This window comes from Lepidochelys olivacea (genome assembly GCF_965140295.1).
Source record: "Lepidochelys olivacea isolate rLepOli2 genome assembly, chromosome: 1".
NCBI lineage: Eukaryota > Metazoa > Chordata > Testudines > Cheloniidae > Lepidochelys > Lepidochelys olivacea.
The window spans coordinates 230576531-230588972 of NC_140411.1; the positions used below are offsets into that span (position 1 = coordinate 230576531).

Consider the following 12442-nt stretch of genomic DNA (forward strand, 5'->3'; position numbering starts at 1 on the left):
CTCCTAGGAGTAACACTCAGGAGAATTCCAGTTTGATGATGCAAGGAAGACCTTCTGCTTTTATGCTAAACTATTTTATTGTCATCTCATCCCAATTTCTCCAACCCATTTATCTGTGTTGTTCACCTGCTGTATCCTATCTGACACAAAAATCACAAGGTCTCTGGGGCAGGGATTTTTTTGTTAAAGATTGTATAGGGCCTTGCACAATGAGGTCTAGACCCATAATTGGGGTCCTTAAATAAAAACAATAAAAATAAAACATTGAAAGAACTGCTTCATCCTTTGAAAGTTTCAGAAATCATAACTATCACCACATAGGTTTTATACTTAAACAATTTGGGTTAATTTAGCAATTAGTTTATTTCTGGCTATTTTGAGAAAGTTTAAACTATGAAACGTATACTATCTTATAACTCTGAAATTTACTGATTTGCAATACTTTCTAACTGAAGTTAGAAGCAAAGTCTTTTTTCACATCTCTGATGCTAGCCTTCTAAAAGTCAACAATATCCAGCCGCATCTGACACACACTTATTACCTATTCTAAGATTATCAGTGTGTGGTAAATGTTGACTTTTTAATGGTAACTATTGTACTTTACATCATGATCTGTTTCAAGATGTTGTTTCCTGTTAAATATAATTCACAATAATCGAATATCAAAGGGTGTTAAAATTTTGGGTTAGTGATTAAGAACCCAATCTTGCACCTTGAAGTCAATGGGAGTTTTGTCACTAATTTTGAGGAGAGCGGGATAGTGTTTTATTTTCTTTGTAATCAGACAAAGTGATTGTTTTTTAGATTATATTGGAGGTCAGATGATAGTACACAAGTGCAACTAAAAATATTAGCCACCCACAAGCGGTACCGGCTGAAAGGCTTTGGGAGACAAGCAAGATAAGCAAACCAATCCACCTTTCTCGCTTTACTTTGTAACTAAAACAACTTCAACTTGTACACTGGAGGATATGTATAATGTAAACAACAACAACAAAAAATTGCATTTCTCTAGCACCTTACATCTGAGGTTCTCCAAGTTCTTTGCAAACATGAATTAGCCTCACCTACCTCAGAGATGTATGGTCGCTGTGATTTATACTCATTTTTAGATTAGTTCTAATGGAGGCACAGGGTCAGTGATAGAGCCAGGAACAGAAACCCAGGAGAGTACTGACACTCAGTCCCACTTCTAACCACTAGGCAATGCCTCCTTCAATTAGATTAAGTAGAATGAAAAACGAGTAATTTAGTCCATCTATATTCAGAATAATAACTGATAAAGATTTCTTGTGAGGGTTTTTCAGAATTAGACAACATATATCCCTAACCAGCACATGGGAACATTAATTGGGAGAGAGATAACCAAACCATTTTAAAAGCTAATTTATATACATAATCTCAAGAGCTGGCATTATTGAAAGAAAGTGTGTTAGGAGACTCAGCAAGAAACTACTCAGCTTTCTTGTGGAGCTCTGCGGGAAAGTTTTAGGAACTATTTTAAGGTAACAATGAGGTCTTTGGGGACTATCAGGAACATGGAGTATTGTGGTGCAAGACAAGAAAAAAAATCCAAGGAAAGCTTTCACTAGCCTCCTATCATTCTTTTGAGATCATAATTCCTATTTTGTATAAAGGGATTGAGATTAATTTCCCAGAAAGTCTGTGACAAAGGTTCCAGGTCAGAATGCATAAAGTTTAAAAATAGGAATAAAATAGTTAAAAGTTAACTAACATTCATAATTATTACTCATTAAATTATTCATCACTTTTGAAATCCAGACACATGGTTCAAGTTTAACTCACACTGCTTCTCTGCTTATTGTGGGGTTGGTTTGGTTTAGTTTCTACCGCATGTGCCATTCTGGTTGCGTAATCAAGAGTGATTTTTACTTGACTGGAATATCAGCATGGAAACTGTAATTAGCATTCCATAAAACAAACAAACAAACAATGTTCAGCTGAAACAACATAAGCAAGACATTGGGTCTAATTCAGCAGTTAGTGCAGTGAGGCTTATATTACAACAGAAAAAGCACCTTGCCAGCAAAGATCCTTGCTCCCAGGGGAGAGTCACTCCTATGGGAACGAGGCAGTGTGGGGTGTGGGAGGGCAGCTTTAATTCCCTTCACAATTCCATGGACACTCTTACAGTGGGAGAGTCTCCAGCAGTGCTGCAAGTAAGCTGGTACAGTCAGGTAGGCCGTACCATTAAGACACATTTTCAAGACTGAATTGTATAGCCCTGTGCGGATACAAATTTATCCGTGGATGCGGATATCCGTGGAAAGAAATTGGTATCTGCTGAACTGTAGGGCTTTTCTGAGAACTGTAGCAGTGAAAGGAGCAGAATGTGGGGCTGCCACTCCCAGGAGTCAGCACCTCAGGCCAGCAGCTCCTCTGGTGCAGCTGTATCACCCCCAGCCTTTCTACGCAGCTGTGTCTCCTGTCTGTACAGCCCCGCCAGAGGACAGGGCTGGGGATGGTACAGCTGCGCCAGAGGAGCTGCCGATGCAGGGCACCGGCTCCTTGCCTCAGTGGCTACTGCCAGTCATCAGCTAGCCCACTTTCCCTGGGGCAAACTGCAGTCTGTGATGGCCACTCATCATTGGCAAGGGGGTTGCACCAGCTGCCTCTGCAGCCCCAGTGCCTCCTTAGGCCTTTAACAAGGCCTCAGCCTGGGGAGTTGCCAGGCTGGAGCTCCCCAGTTCCTCTTTCCCTTCTCCAGCACTGCTCTGCTTCAGGCACCCTGTGCTCCTAGGCAGCTAGGTCCTAGCCAGCCAACCTCCCTCAGCTGCTCTTAATCCCTTTTCTAATTGGGTCCCAGCCACAGCCCTCTCAAAGGGCTGCTTTTAACCCCTGCTCTTCTGGAGTGGGGCAGCTGCCCCACTACAAGGGGGGGTCAGGGTTGGGGGGTCGGTACTGTACCGGTAAGAGTTAAAATCTGCTTGCACCACTAGTCTCCAGACAGGTATTGAATCAGAGGACTCCTAGGCACATGGACTATGCCCCATTTTGGGCAGCAACACCAATTGTTGATGCTCTGTTGCACTGAATTTTTGTCATGTCCCCAAAAATGAGGTTGTAGTCACTTTGCCCCACTGTAACCCAGCCTCCTGGCTGAAGTTCCACCACCAGGAAACTCTGACCTTTTGTATAAGGCAGCACAGATCTTCAGTTAAATTTTGCCAGCTTATCCTTTAGCTGAACCAACTTCTTGAATCTCAACACTGTCAAACAATGAGGAAGTTTTGATCCAGTTCTAACACTACAATTCAGAACTATCTTTAGAATAAATTAGTACATAAGTACTTAGAAGAGAGTAACAGAATGAATGGGAAGCACCACAGATTCGTAAAGAACAAGTCAAGCCAGACAAACCTGATAGCACACAGAAATTGAGCAAAATTACAGGTTTAGTGGACAAATGAAAACAATAGATTTAATTTAACTGTAACATTTCATGTTCCTTGGTAGGCAAAGATGTCCCCAGGAAACTTTCACAGATTTGCATAGGCACAGGAAGTTCAAATGGTTTCCTTGAGCCTCTACTTAGTTATTTCATAAATAAATTAAATTTAAATATATATGTCTTTTAATGAGACTTTTAGTACATTATTGCTGAAAAATTAATACTAACTTTGGAAATATGGTGACTGATTAGGATTATTGTAGTGAAAATACTAAATTGCCAGCCACACTGAAAACAGAGCGTAGTTACTGTACTTAAACTTAAATATCAAACTGGAAAGAGGTGGCAAGTGGCATACTCCAAAATTTTACATTGTGACTGAATAATTTTATATCTTCCTGAATAATTTGGAAAACAAAGTAAATTGTACATTGATTGAATGTACAGGAGACACAGGATTAAATTAAGCTTCAACACAGCAGGTGGGTAGGTTGAAAATAAAGAAATATCTGGAAAGCTGAGAGAGATGGGCGTATTTAAGTGGGATGAGATTTTAATATAGATAAATGCAGAATAATAAGCTTGGGAAAAATTAACACCCAGCTCAAGCAACCAAATGGGAAAATGCCAATTTTCATTAAAAAAAAGTTTCCAATAGATTTCACAGTTTATTCACACTGTGAGAATCCACACTGGGTATACGCATCAGGTCTGACAACTTGTTTGCTACATTCCAGCCTGATGTGGTTTCAAAAGGATGAAAACATATTCCCTGAAAACCTACCTTTTAAATAGAATATTAATTTCCTTTAAATATGCATACAGTGTTCATGAAATATAACAGATTTACAACTTCAGTAACAGAAGAGCAAATTTCATTTTACTTATCTACCAATGAGACACAGAGGGAACCCCTGTAGAGTTCAGCCTGCAACCCAATGGAGAATTTCTTCTTTAGATGAAGTGGTAAGGCCCAGTCCTTTGGAAGCCACTGGACCAGAGTTTTCTCCTTTTTATCACAAAAAAGTACCAAGTGGCCTCAGAAGGTACAGCAGATAGAAAGCTAAAGTACTGGTTAGCCACTGATGGGTTACTATAAAAGCCAACATTATTCCAGAACCTAAACTGCATCTTGATGAAGGGTATTAATATATAAAAGAAAATAACATTCTGAGGATGTTATAACATAAATAACATTATGAGCAACTCATAGTAAACTAAGAGAGAGAGAAAAAGAAATAATATATTTTCTCTTCACTGAATGACAATATATCTAAAATAGTGAGCTTTCAATATCAAAGGAAAAACTCAAAAGACATATTTGCAATGCACTCAAATTAAACTGTAATAATGTAAACTTGTTAAATTGTATATTCTTTCCACATACCAAGTTAAAGCTATATGGAATATTTAAATGGCTCGCTCTTGAATGAGTGTCTAAAGGATACATTATCTTATCTTTGTCTCATTGATTTAATGATCCACATACTCTTATAGTCAGATATTTTGCCAAAGGAAAGATGAGCTACAAAAAAATAAAAAAGTTTATAAAACTGAATATTACTCTTTTATTCACACACTAATCCAAATATGACTGAAGGGCATGAAATGGCTGGTGTGGTAGTAATCAATGCTATAATTTTATTTATTTATGTTAAAGAGCTGCTTACCAAGGAGATCCATATATTCTGAACCCCCTCACCGTCACTTCAGAATCTTGAAGATAGATGCAATTTGTTAGAAGAGACTGCACATTTTCATAGCTCTCTGGTTTCAGCTTAGACACAGAGGGAAAATAGTAAAAGTCCTGCTTGATTAAGTCTGCCATGAACTCTTGGTCAAAGGTCAATTCATGATTTCCTGCTATCACAATCTTGTATTCATATGGCAGGCTACCTAAAATAGTGAAAAACAACAACAAACCTCAGTTATATTTCAGTTTCTGAAAACTGAATAAAAGAAACAAACACACACAAAACAGTACCACACAACATTCTTACACATCTGAAACAACCAAATTCTGCCCTGAGATGTGTGAACATAACTACCATTGACTTCAATGGTAGTGACATGCACCTTTCCAATAGCAGAATTTGACTCTTAATATACATGGAAGTAGTGTGATGACTCTGCCTTAACTCTTTAATATTTTTTAAAAATTATGCATACCTATGCACGGTATTTACTTACCATTGGTTACAGCTTCCACTTGTCATGATCACAATAAAACTCTCAGACAAGTGTGTGGGTATAAAAGCCACTGATCATAATCCTTATTAAAAAAACACCACCTCTAAATTTCCTGCAACCTGCTAATTCTTAAATATCATTTCATGGTAAAGAGGCCTTACATGTCCAAAGCTTCTGCCAGACTAATAGACCTCCTTTGCCACAATCCAGAAGCCAAACCTTCAACCAAGATAGGGCTCAGGCTTACCTATTGGGATCCTTTGTATCTGTGTCTGATTTGCCTTCCCCCATAGCTTTTAGCCCTACCCATTTTCAAACCTCTGTCCAAGTTTTGGGAAAGGGGTTAAAACAACCACAGGGGGGACACTTGCCCTCAAAGCTGCAACAATAAAATTGCAAAAAGCTAAGATCAATGTAACGTAGAAAACTTCTGCCTACTAGGAAAATTTTGTGAGTGCTTGCAAATGAAGAATGCTAACAAGATATCAGTCAAAGCAGTGAACTCCTCATACACAGTGAAGAGTGTTCAATATTATCCTCTGCAACTAGCTCTGAGTGCTGATCCTTACAGCATATACCACAGGACAGCAAGAACCCCTAATTCCTCTGCCCACAAACACTCTCTCACACAAACACTCCTGAGCAGCCGCACTACAACAGAAAAATTCCTACCTGACTCCAAGTGATTATCAGCTGGACCCTGTACTTGAAAGCAAGGACCACCTCAGGGACCCTAACACAAACCTTTGGAATGTGTCTACAGAGGACAGAGAGGAGACTAAAAGATACATAAGGAAGAGGAAAACACTGAATAAGGCTGCTTCCAGCCAGAATATGGGCAGGACCTAACATTGCTTTTCTGCTAGTGACGGTAGTTTTGGGGGGAGGGGATGACTTCACTGCAAATGCATGGTAGTTAACTAAATCCACAGAAACCTAGTGGTTTTTAATCCCCAAAAAAATCTGACAAGGTAACATTATTTAAAACTTCACTGATAACTCTGAGCCCAGTTCAGACCAAGAGTAACGGGTGATACAAATCACCACGTCTAAATAAAGTGGCATAAAAGTTGGCATGGGTAGGACTGAGGAATAAAATGCGTCCACATGGAATTTATTTCAGAGTAGCAGCCGTGTTAGTCTGTATTCGCAAAAAGAAAAGGAGTACTTGTGGCACCTTAGAGACTAACAAATTTATTTGAGCATAAACTTTCGTGAGCTACATGCTCAAATAAATCTGTTAGTCTCTAAGGTGCCACAAGTACTCCTTCTCTTTATGGGACTTATTATTGTCTATGTCTCTTTGAAGGTTGTGATAAGCTGTATCCAAACTGTTTAATGGATAAATTATCCTGTGCTAATTGCCAGGATGTTTGGAAGAAGGAAAGTCAAGCCTACTGTATTCTAAGGCCAAAAGGCTGCTGGAAATGTATAAAAACCTTGGGACACGATCCTTCTTCATCTCAAATCTGCTTTGGGTTTCAAGAGGGGGAAACCTTAAGCCATAAGGATTGAGATCCCCAGTCACTGACTGGAGTCACCCTGAATATGGACATTAAACTGTCACCTATCGACTATTTCTAAAAGGACTTTTGGCAACTACAAGCTCATCTCTGCTATGTATCTGAACCTCAAGAATTGAGCTCAAGTCTGTATGTACATTGATCTTTTAACCAACACACTCTCTCTTTTCTTTTTTCATAAATTTTAGTTTAGTCAATAAGAATTGACTATAAGCATGTATTTGGGGTAAGATCTAAGTTATTATTTGACCTGGGTCTGGGGCTTGGTCCTTTGGGGTCAGGAGAATCTTTTCTTTTATATAATGAAATAAGATTTTCAGAATTTATCATCATATGTTTGACATGTGTGTCTGGATGGAGGCCTGAGGCTGGGTACTTTAAGGGAACTGCATTATTTGGAGTTCTGAGTAACCAGGGAGGTGCTATAGAAGCTGTTTTGTTCTGGCTTGGTAAATCTAAGTATTGGAATATCCACCAGCGTTTGGGATTTGTTTGCCCTGTTCTGTTTGCAGTTCACCCTGATTGAGTGACCTCAGCTGGCTCCCACAGGCAGCACCATCACACCAGCAATATAAGGATGCTAGCAAAACACAGAAGAGGCGCTAGAAAATAATGCAACACTGAGTGCTCTGTAAGCACAAATGCACACATGAGTACCCTGCAGAACATATCCCATATGCTTGCCCTATCTACACAGGCACTGAAGTGGGGTGGATGCACTGGGTGAAATAAGCACTTATAGCCACAAGTCCACTCCTGAACACAAAGCGTCACCTCAGAGATTAGGGATAGAAAGATTCTTCCCCTCCAGGTCATGGACTGACAGTGAAGCTGCTCCGTGGCTGCAATACCAGCCTCTGAGCTATATCAGCAGGGAGGGAGAGGGAGATGACCAGAAACAGTGCACTACCTGATGACCAATGGCAGATCCATCATCCCCTCACCTATGAGATGATACATTCTTACTTCATAGTGATATGCTGGGTGTCCCACAGAGCTATGGCATGTACACCTTATGTGCCGACTCTTCAAGCCTGAACAGCAGAGCTGTACCAGTTCTGCAGCATAGCCTTCCATAAACACGGTACTGGGAGCAGGATTTGCTCCTTAGTGCAGGAAATAGCAGTGAAAACATACGGAGGAGGCTCACCATGTTCAAATACCCATAGCCAACACAGCTACACATCATACTGATGGCATGCTCCTATTGAACTTCTGCTCTGAGTCAATAGCCCATTACCAATAGGATTTTTATTTTATTTTTTTAAGAAAAATCAGCATTTACACTTAGTATCACCTGTTTCTTTGGGCAAATTTAAAAATAGGATACCAGGATGTTGAGTTTCGGTACATTTTGGAATGCTGAGCTAACATTAAGAATAAGTTTTGTACTCTGTTTTTATGTTAATATTATACCAATATTCAATTCTTTCCTGTGGACCATAAATGCAATTCCCCAATGGCAGATTCCTTAGCAGAAACAGTTTTCTGATTTATGATTTTCTGGTACATTTAGATGACGAATGCTGGAGAGTCAATTAGTTATTTTAAGCATTTTTTGAAATTAAAATATTTTTATTTCCAAATCTGAAGCGCTTAACATTCTGCAGAATGTCTAACACATGTCCATATATCACATTCACACATAGGCTGACAATGTAACATAAGTATTACAGTATGTCTAGGCATTCACAAGTATGATACAGCAATACCATTGCCTTTGACAAATATCGAAAAAATTGCATGCCATAGTTTTGTTAACAATTCCATTTCTATTCTATTTTCTAACTCTTTTCCAGCTCATCTGATCCATCCATCTACTAGCCAAGAATCTGTATGAGCTGGTTATAGTTGTTGCTTCCGCTAATGTATTTATGTCATGTTGCTGTCTGTGGGTGTTACTTAGGCAAATTAGCAAATTACTCTAAACGTACAGTTACATTTATTATAGTGGCGGCCAGAAGCTCTGCTGTAGTTACAGGTCTGTCAGCTTTTCAATTAACAGCTCTGTTTTTGATGAGTTTGCAGCTCAGCTTTCTTTCTTTCTTTCATTCCATACCAAGCTGGAACTTGCTAAATCTATTTCCCCTGCTTATCTCCACCTCACTGCCCCGGCACCCTTCAAACCCTCTTTTCACTTAAATTAAGAGGGCCATTGTTTAGAAAACAGCAAAAATAGCTGATTTTTGGCAGTTTTTTTTTCCACATTTTTGTTACCTTCTAACAAAATCTTTAAATTCTGATCCTGCAAAGACTTATGAACATGCTTAACTTGTCATACTGACTACTCACAAGGTGTAAATTTAAGTACATGCATAAGTCTTTGAAAAAATCAGGGTCTTAATTTGTATCTGATTGATTAGGGTTGAATCCATAGGAATGTGGATATAATCTGCGACAAACAGAAGCACTGGACCATTCTCAGGGCTGCAGAATATGGTACTTTATTACTGTGGTTCCTTTCTGCCTTGATCTTATCATGCTCACTACACAACAGTGCTCAGTTTACTGCAGATACAGAGATTTTCTCACAGCCCTATGCTATTTTCAGAGCACTGTACGAATTTCTCTGCCCTGTGGGTCTGATGCTCCTATCTTCGAAGTCAATGGCAAAATGCCCATTGATTTTAGTAGGAACAGAATCAGGCAACATGACCTCAACCCTGTGACGTACTGAGTGCCTCTTGAATGCCCTATACTGCAAGTCTGAGCTCTTGGCAAACATCAAAGATCACTCATGTGCAATATATTTACACAGTAACCATTACATTAAATCGGCAACTTTCTTGCCTACATATGTTTAGTACTTAGATTATCCTGAAGCAAGCCCCTAAAATCTTTGGATGGATTTTTTGTTACATGGTTATTTTCCTGGACTGTTGTTATTTTTATGTAGTTATATATTATATATGAGGGTTATCTGAAAAACAACAAAGAAAGAATTTTTAAAAACCTGAAATGCTGATAATCAGAATAATTCCTACTGAAAATTATGAGTACTATTTCTCATTTGACCAACAGATCATTTGGAAATTAATCTTTATCTTAAATATATTGACAATTCTGCATGGAATTTTCTGAAATTTTAAAAGCTTTGATGAATCATAGCAACGTAGGGGTGGAAGGGATTTCAAGAGGTCCTCCAGTCGATCCCCCCACGATGCGGCAGAACCTGATTCATTATGTCATTACACAGCCTTTTTACTATTTTCACCAATAACTGATGTAAATGAGTTTATATTAATGTCACAATCAGAGATGCAACATTTGAGGAAAGCACGTTGAAAAGTTATTGTCATTGAATGTATTCTCTAACAAAATAACTCCACTGCAGAGAAGCAATTTAATAGGAAGAAATTATACATTCTACTTAGTGCAGTAATGACAGGTTTCAGAGTAACAGCCGTGTTAGTCTGTATTCGCAAAAAGAAAAGGAGTACTTGTGGCACCTTAGAGACTAACCAATTTATTTGAGCATAAGCTTTTGTGAGCTACAGCTCACTTCATCGGATGCATACTGTGGAAACTGCAGAAGACATTATATACACAGAGACCATGAAACAATACCTCCTCCCACCCCACTCTCCTGCTGGTAATAGCTTATCTAAAGTGATCACTCTCCTTATAATGTGTATGATAATCAAGTGGGCCATTTCCAGCACAAATCCAGGTTTTCTCACCCTCTGTCCCCCCACACACAAACTCACTCTCCTGCTGGTAATAGCCCATCCAACGTGACCACTCTCTTTACAATGTGTATGATAATCAAAGGAGGTGCTGTTGTCATCATGAATAGGTCGGAATATGAACAAGAGGCTGCTCGGCAGCTCTCCAACACCACCTTCTACAAGCCATTACCCTATGATCCCACTGAGAGTTACCAAAAGCAACTGCAGCATTTGCTCAAGAAACTTCCTGAAAAAGCACAAGATCAAATCTGCACAGACACACCCCTGGAACCCCGACCTGGGACATTCTATCTACTACCTAAGATCCATAAACCTGGAAATCCTGGGCGCCCCATCATCTCAGGCTTTGGCACCATGACAGCAGGATTGTCTGGCTATGTAGACTCCCTCCTCAGGCCCTACACTACCAGCACTCCCAGCTACCTTCGAGACACCACTGACTTCCTGAGGAAACTACAATCCATCGGTGATCTTCCTGATAACACCATCCTGGCCAGTATGGATGTAGAAGCCCTCTACACCAACATTCCACACAAAGATGGACTACAAGCCGTCAAGAACACTATCCCCGATAATGTCACAGCTAACCTGGTGGCTGAACTTTGTGACTTTGTCCTTACCCATAACTATTTTACATTTGGGGACAATGTATACCTTCAGTTCAGCGGCACTGCTATGGGTACCCGCATGGCCCCACAGTATGCCAACACTTTTATGGTTGATTTAGAACAACGCTTCCTCAGCTCTCGTCCCCTAATGCCCCTACTCTACTTGCGCTATATTGATGACATCTTCATCATCTGGACCCATGGAAAAGAAGCCCTTGAGGAATTCCACCATGATTTCAACAATTTCCATCCCACCATCAACCTCAGCCTGGTCCAGTCCACACAAGAGATCCACTTCCTGGACACTACAGTGCTAATAAACAATGGTCACATAAACACCACCCTATACCGGAAACCTACTGACCGCTATTCCTACCTACATGCCTCCAGCTTTCACCCTGACCACACCACACGATCCATCGTCTACAGCCAAGCTCTGCGATACAACCGCATTTGCTCCAACCCCTCAGACAGAGACAAACACCTACAAGATCTCTGTCAAGCTTTCTTACAACTACAATACCCACCTGCGGAAGTGAAGAAACAGATTGAGCCAGAAGGGTTCCCAGAAGTCACCTACTACAGGACAGGCCTAACAAAGAAAATGACACAACGCCACTAGCCGTCACCTTCAGCCCCCAACTAAAACCCCTCCAACGCATTATTAAGGATCTACAACCTATCCTGAAGGATGACCCAACACTCTCACAAATCTTGGGAGACAGGCCAGTCCTTGCCTACAGACAGCCCCCCAACCTGAAGCAAATACTCACCAACAACCACATACCACACAACAGAACCACTAACCCAGGAACCTATCCTTGCAACAAAGCCCGTTGCCAACTGTGCCCACATATCTATTCAGGGGACACCATCACAGGGCCTAATAACATCAGCCGCACTATCAGAGGCTCGTTCACCTGCACATCCACCAATGTGATATATGCCATCATGTGCCAGCAATGCCCCTCTGCCATGTACATTGGTCAAACTGGACAGTCTCTACGTAAAAGAATAAAT

The 12442-nt window shown here is 40.2% G+C and overlaps 1 protein-coding gene across 5 annotated transcripts in view; it reads right to left on the bottom strand.

Annotated features, from left to right (window-relative positions):
* MPPED1 (metallophosphoesterase domain containing 1) overlaps positions 1-12442 on the bottom strand; it is a 94736-nt gene that overhangs the window by 52557 nt on the left and 29737 nt on the right. For all 5 annotated transcript variants that reach the window (XM_084636480.1, XM_084636483.1, XM_084636481.1 and 2 more), the window contains exon 4: positions 5083-5308. In XM_084636480.1, coding sequence (XP_084492606.1) covers positions 5083-5308 — 226 coding nt within the window. The remainder of the gene's footprint in view (positions 1-5082; positions 5309-12442) is intronic.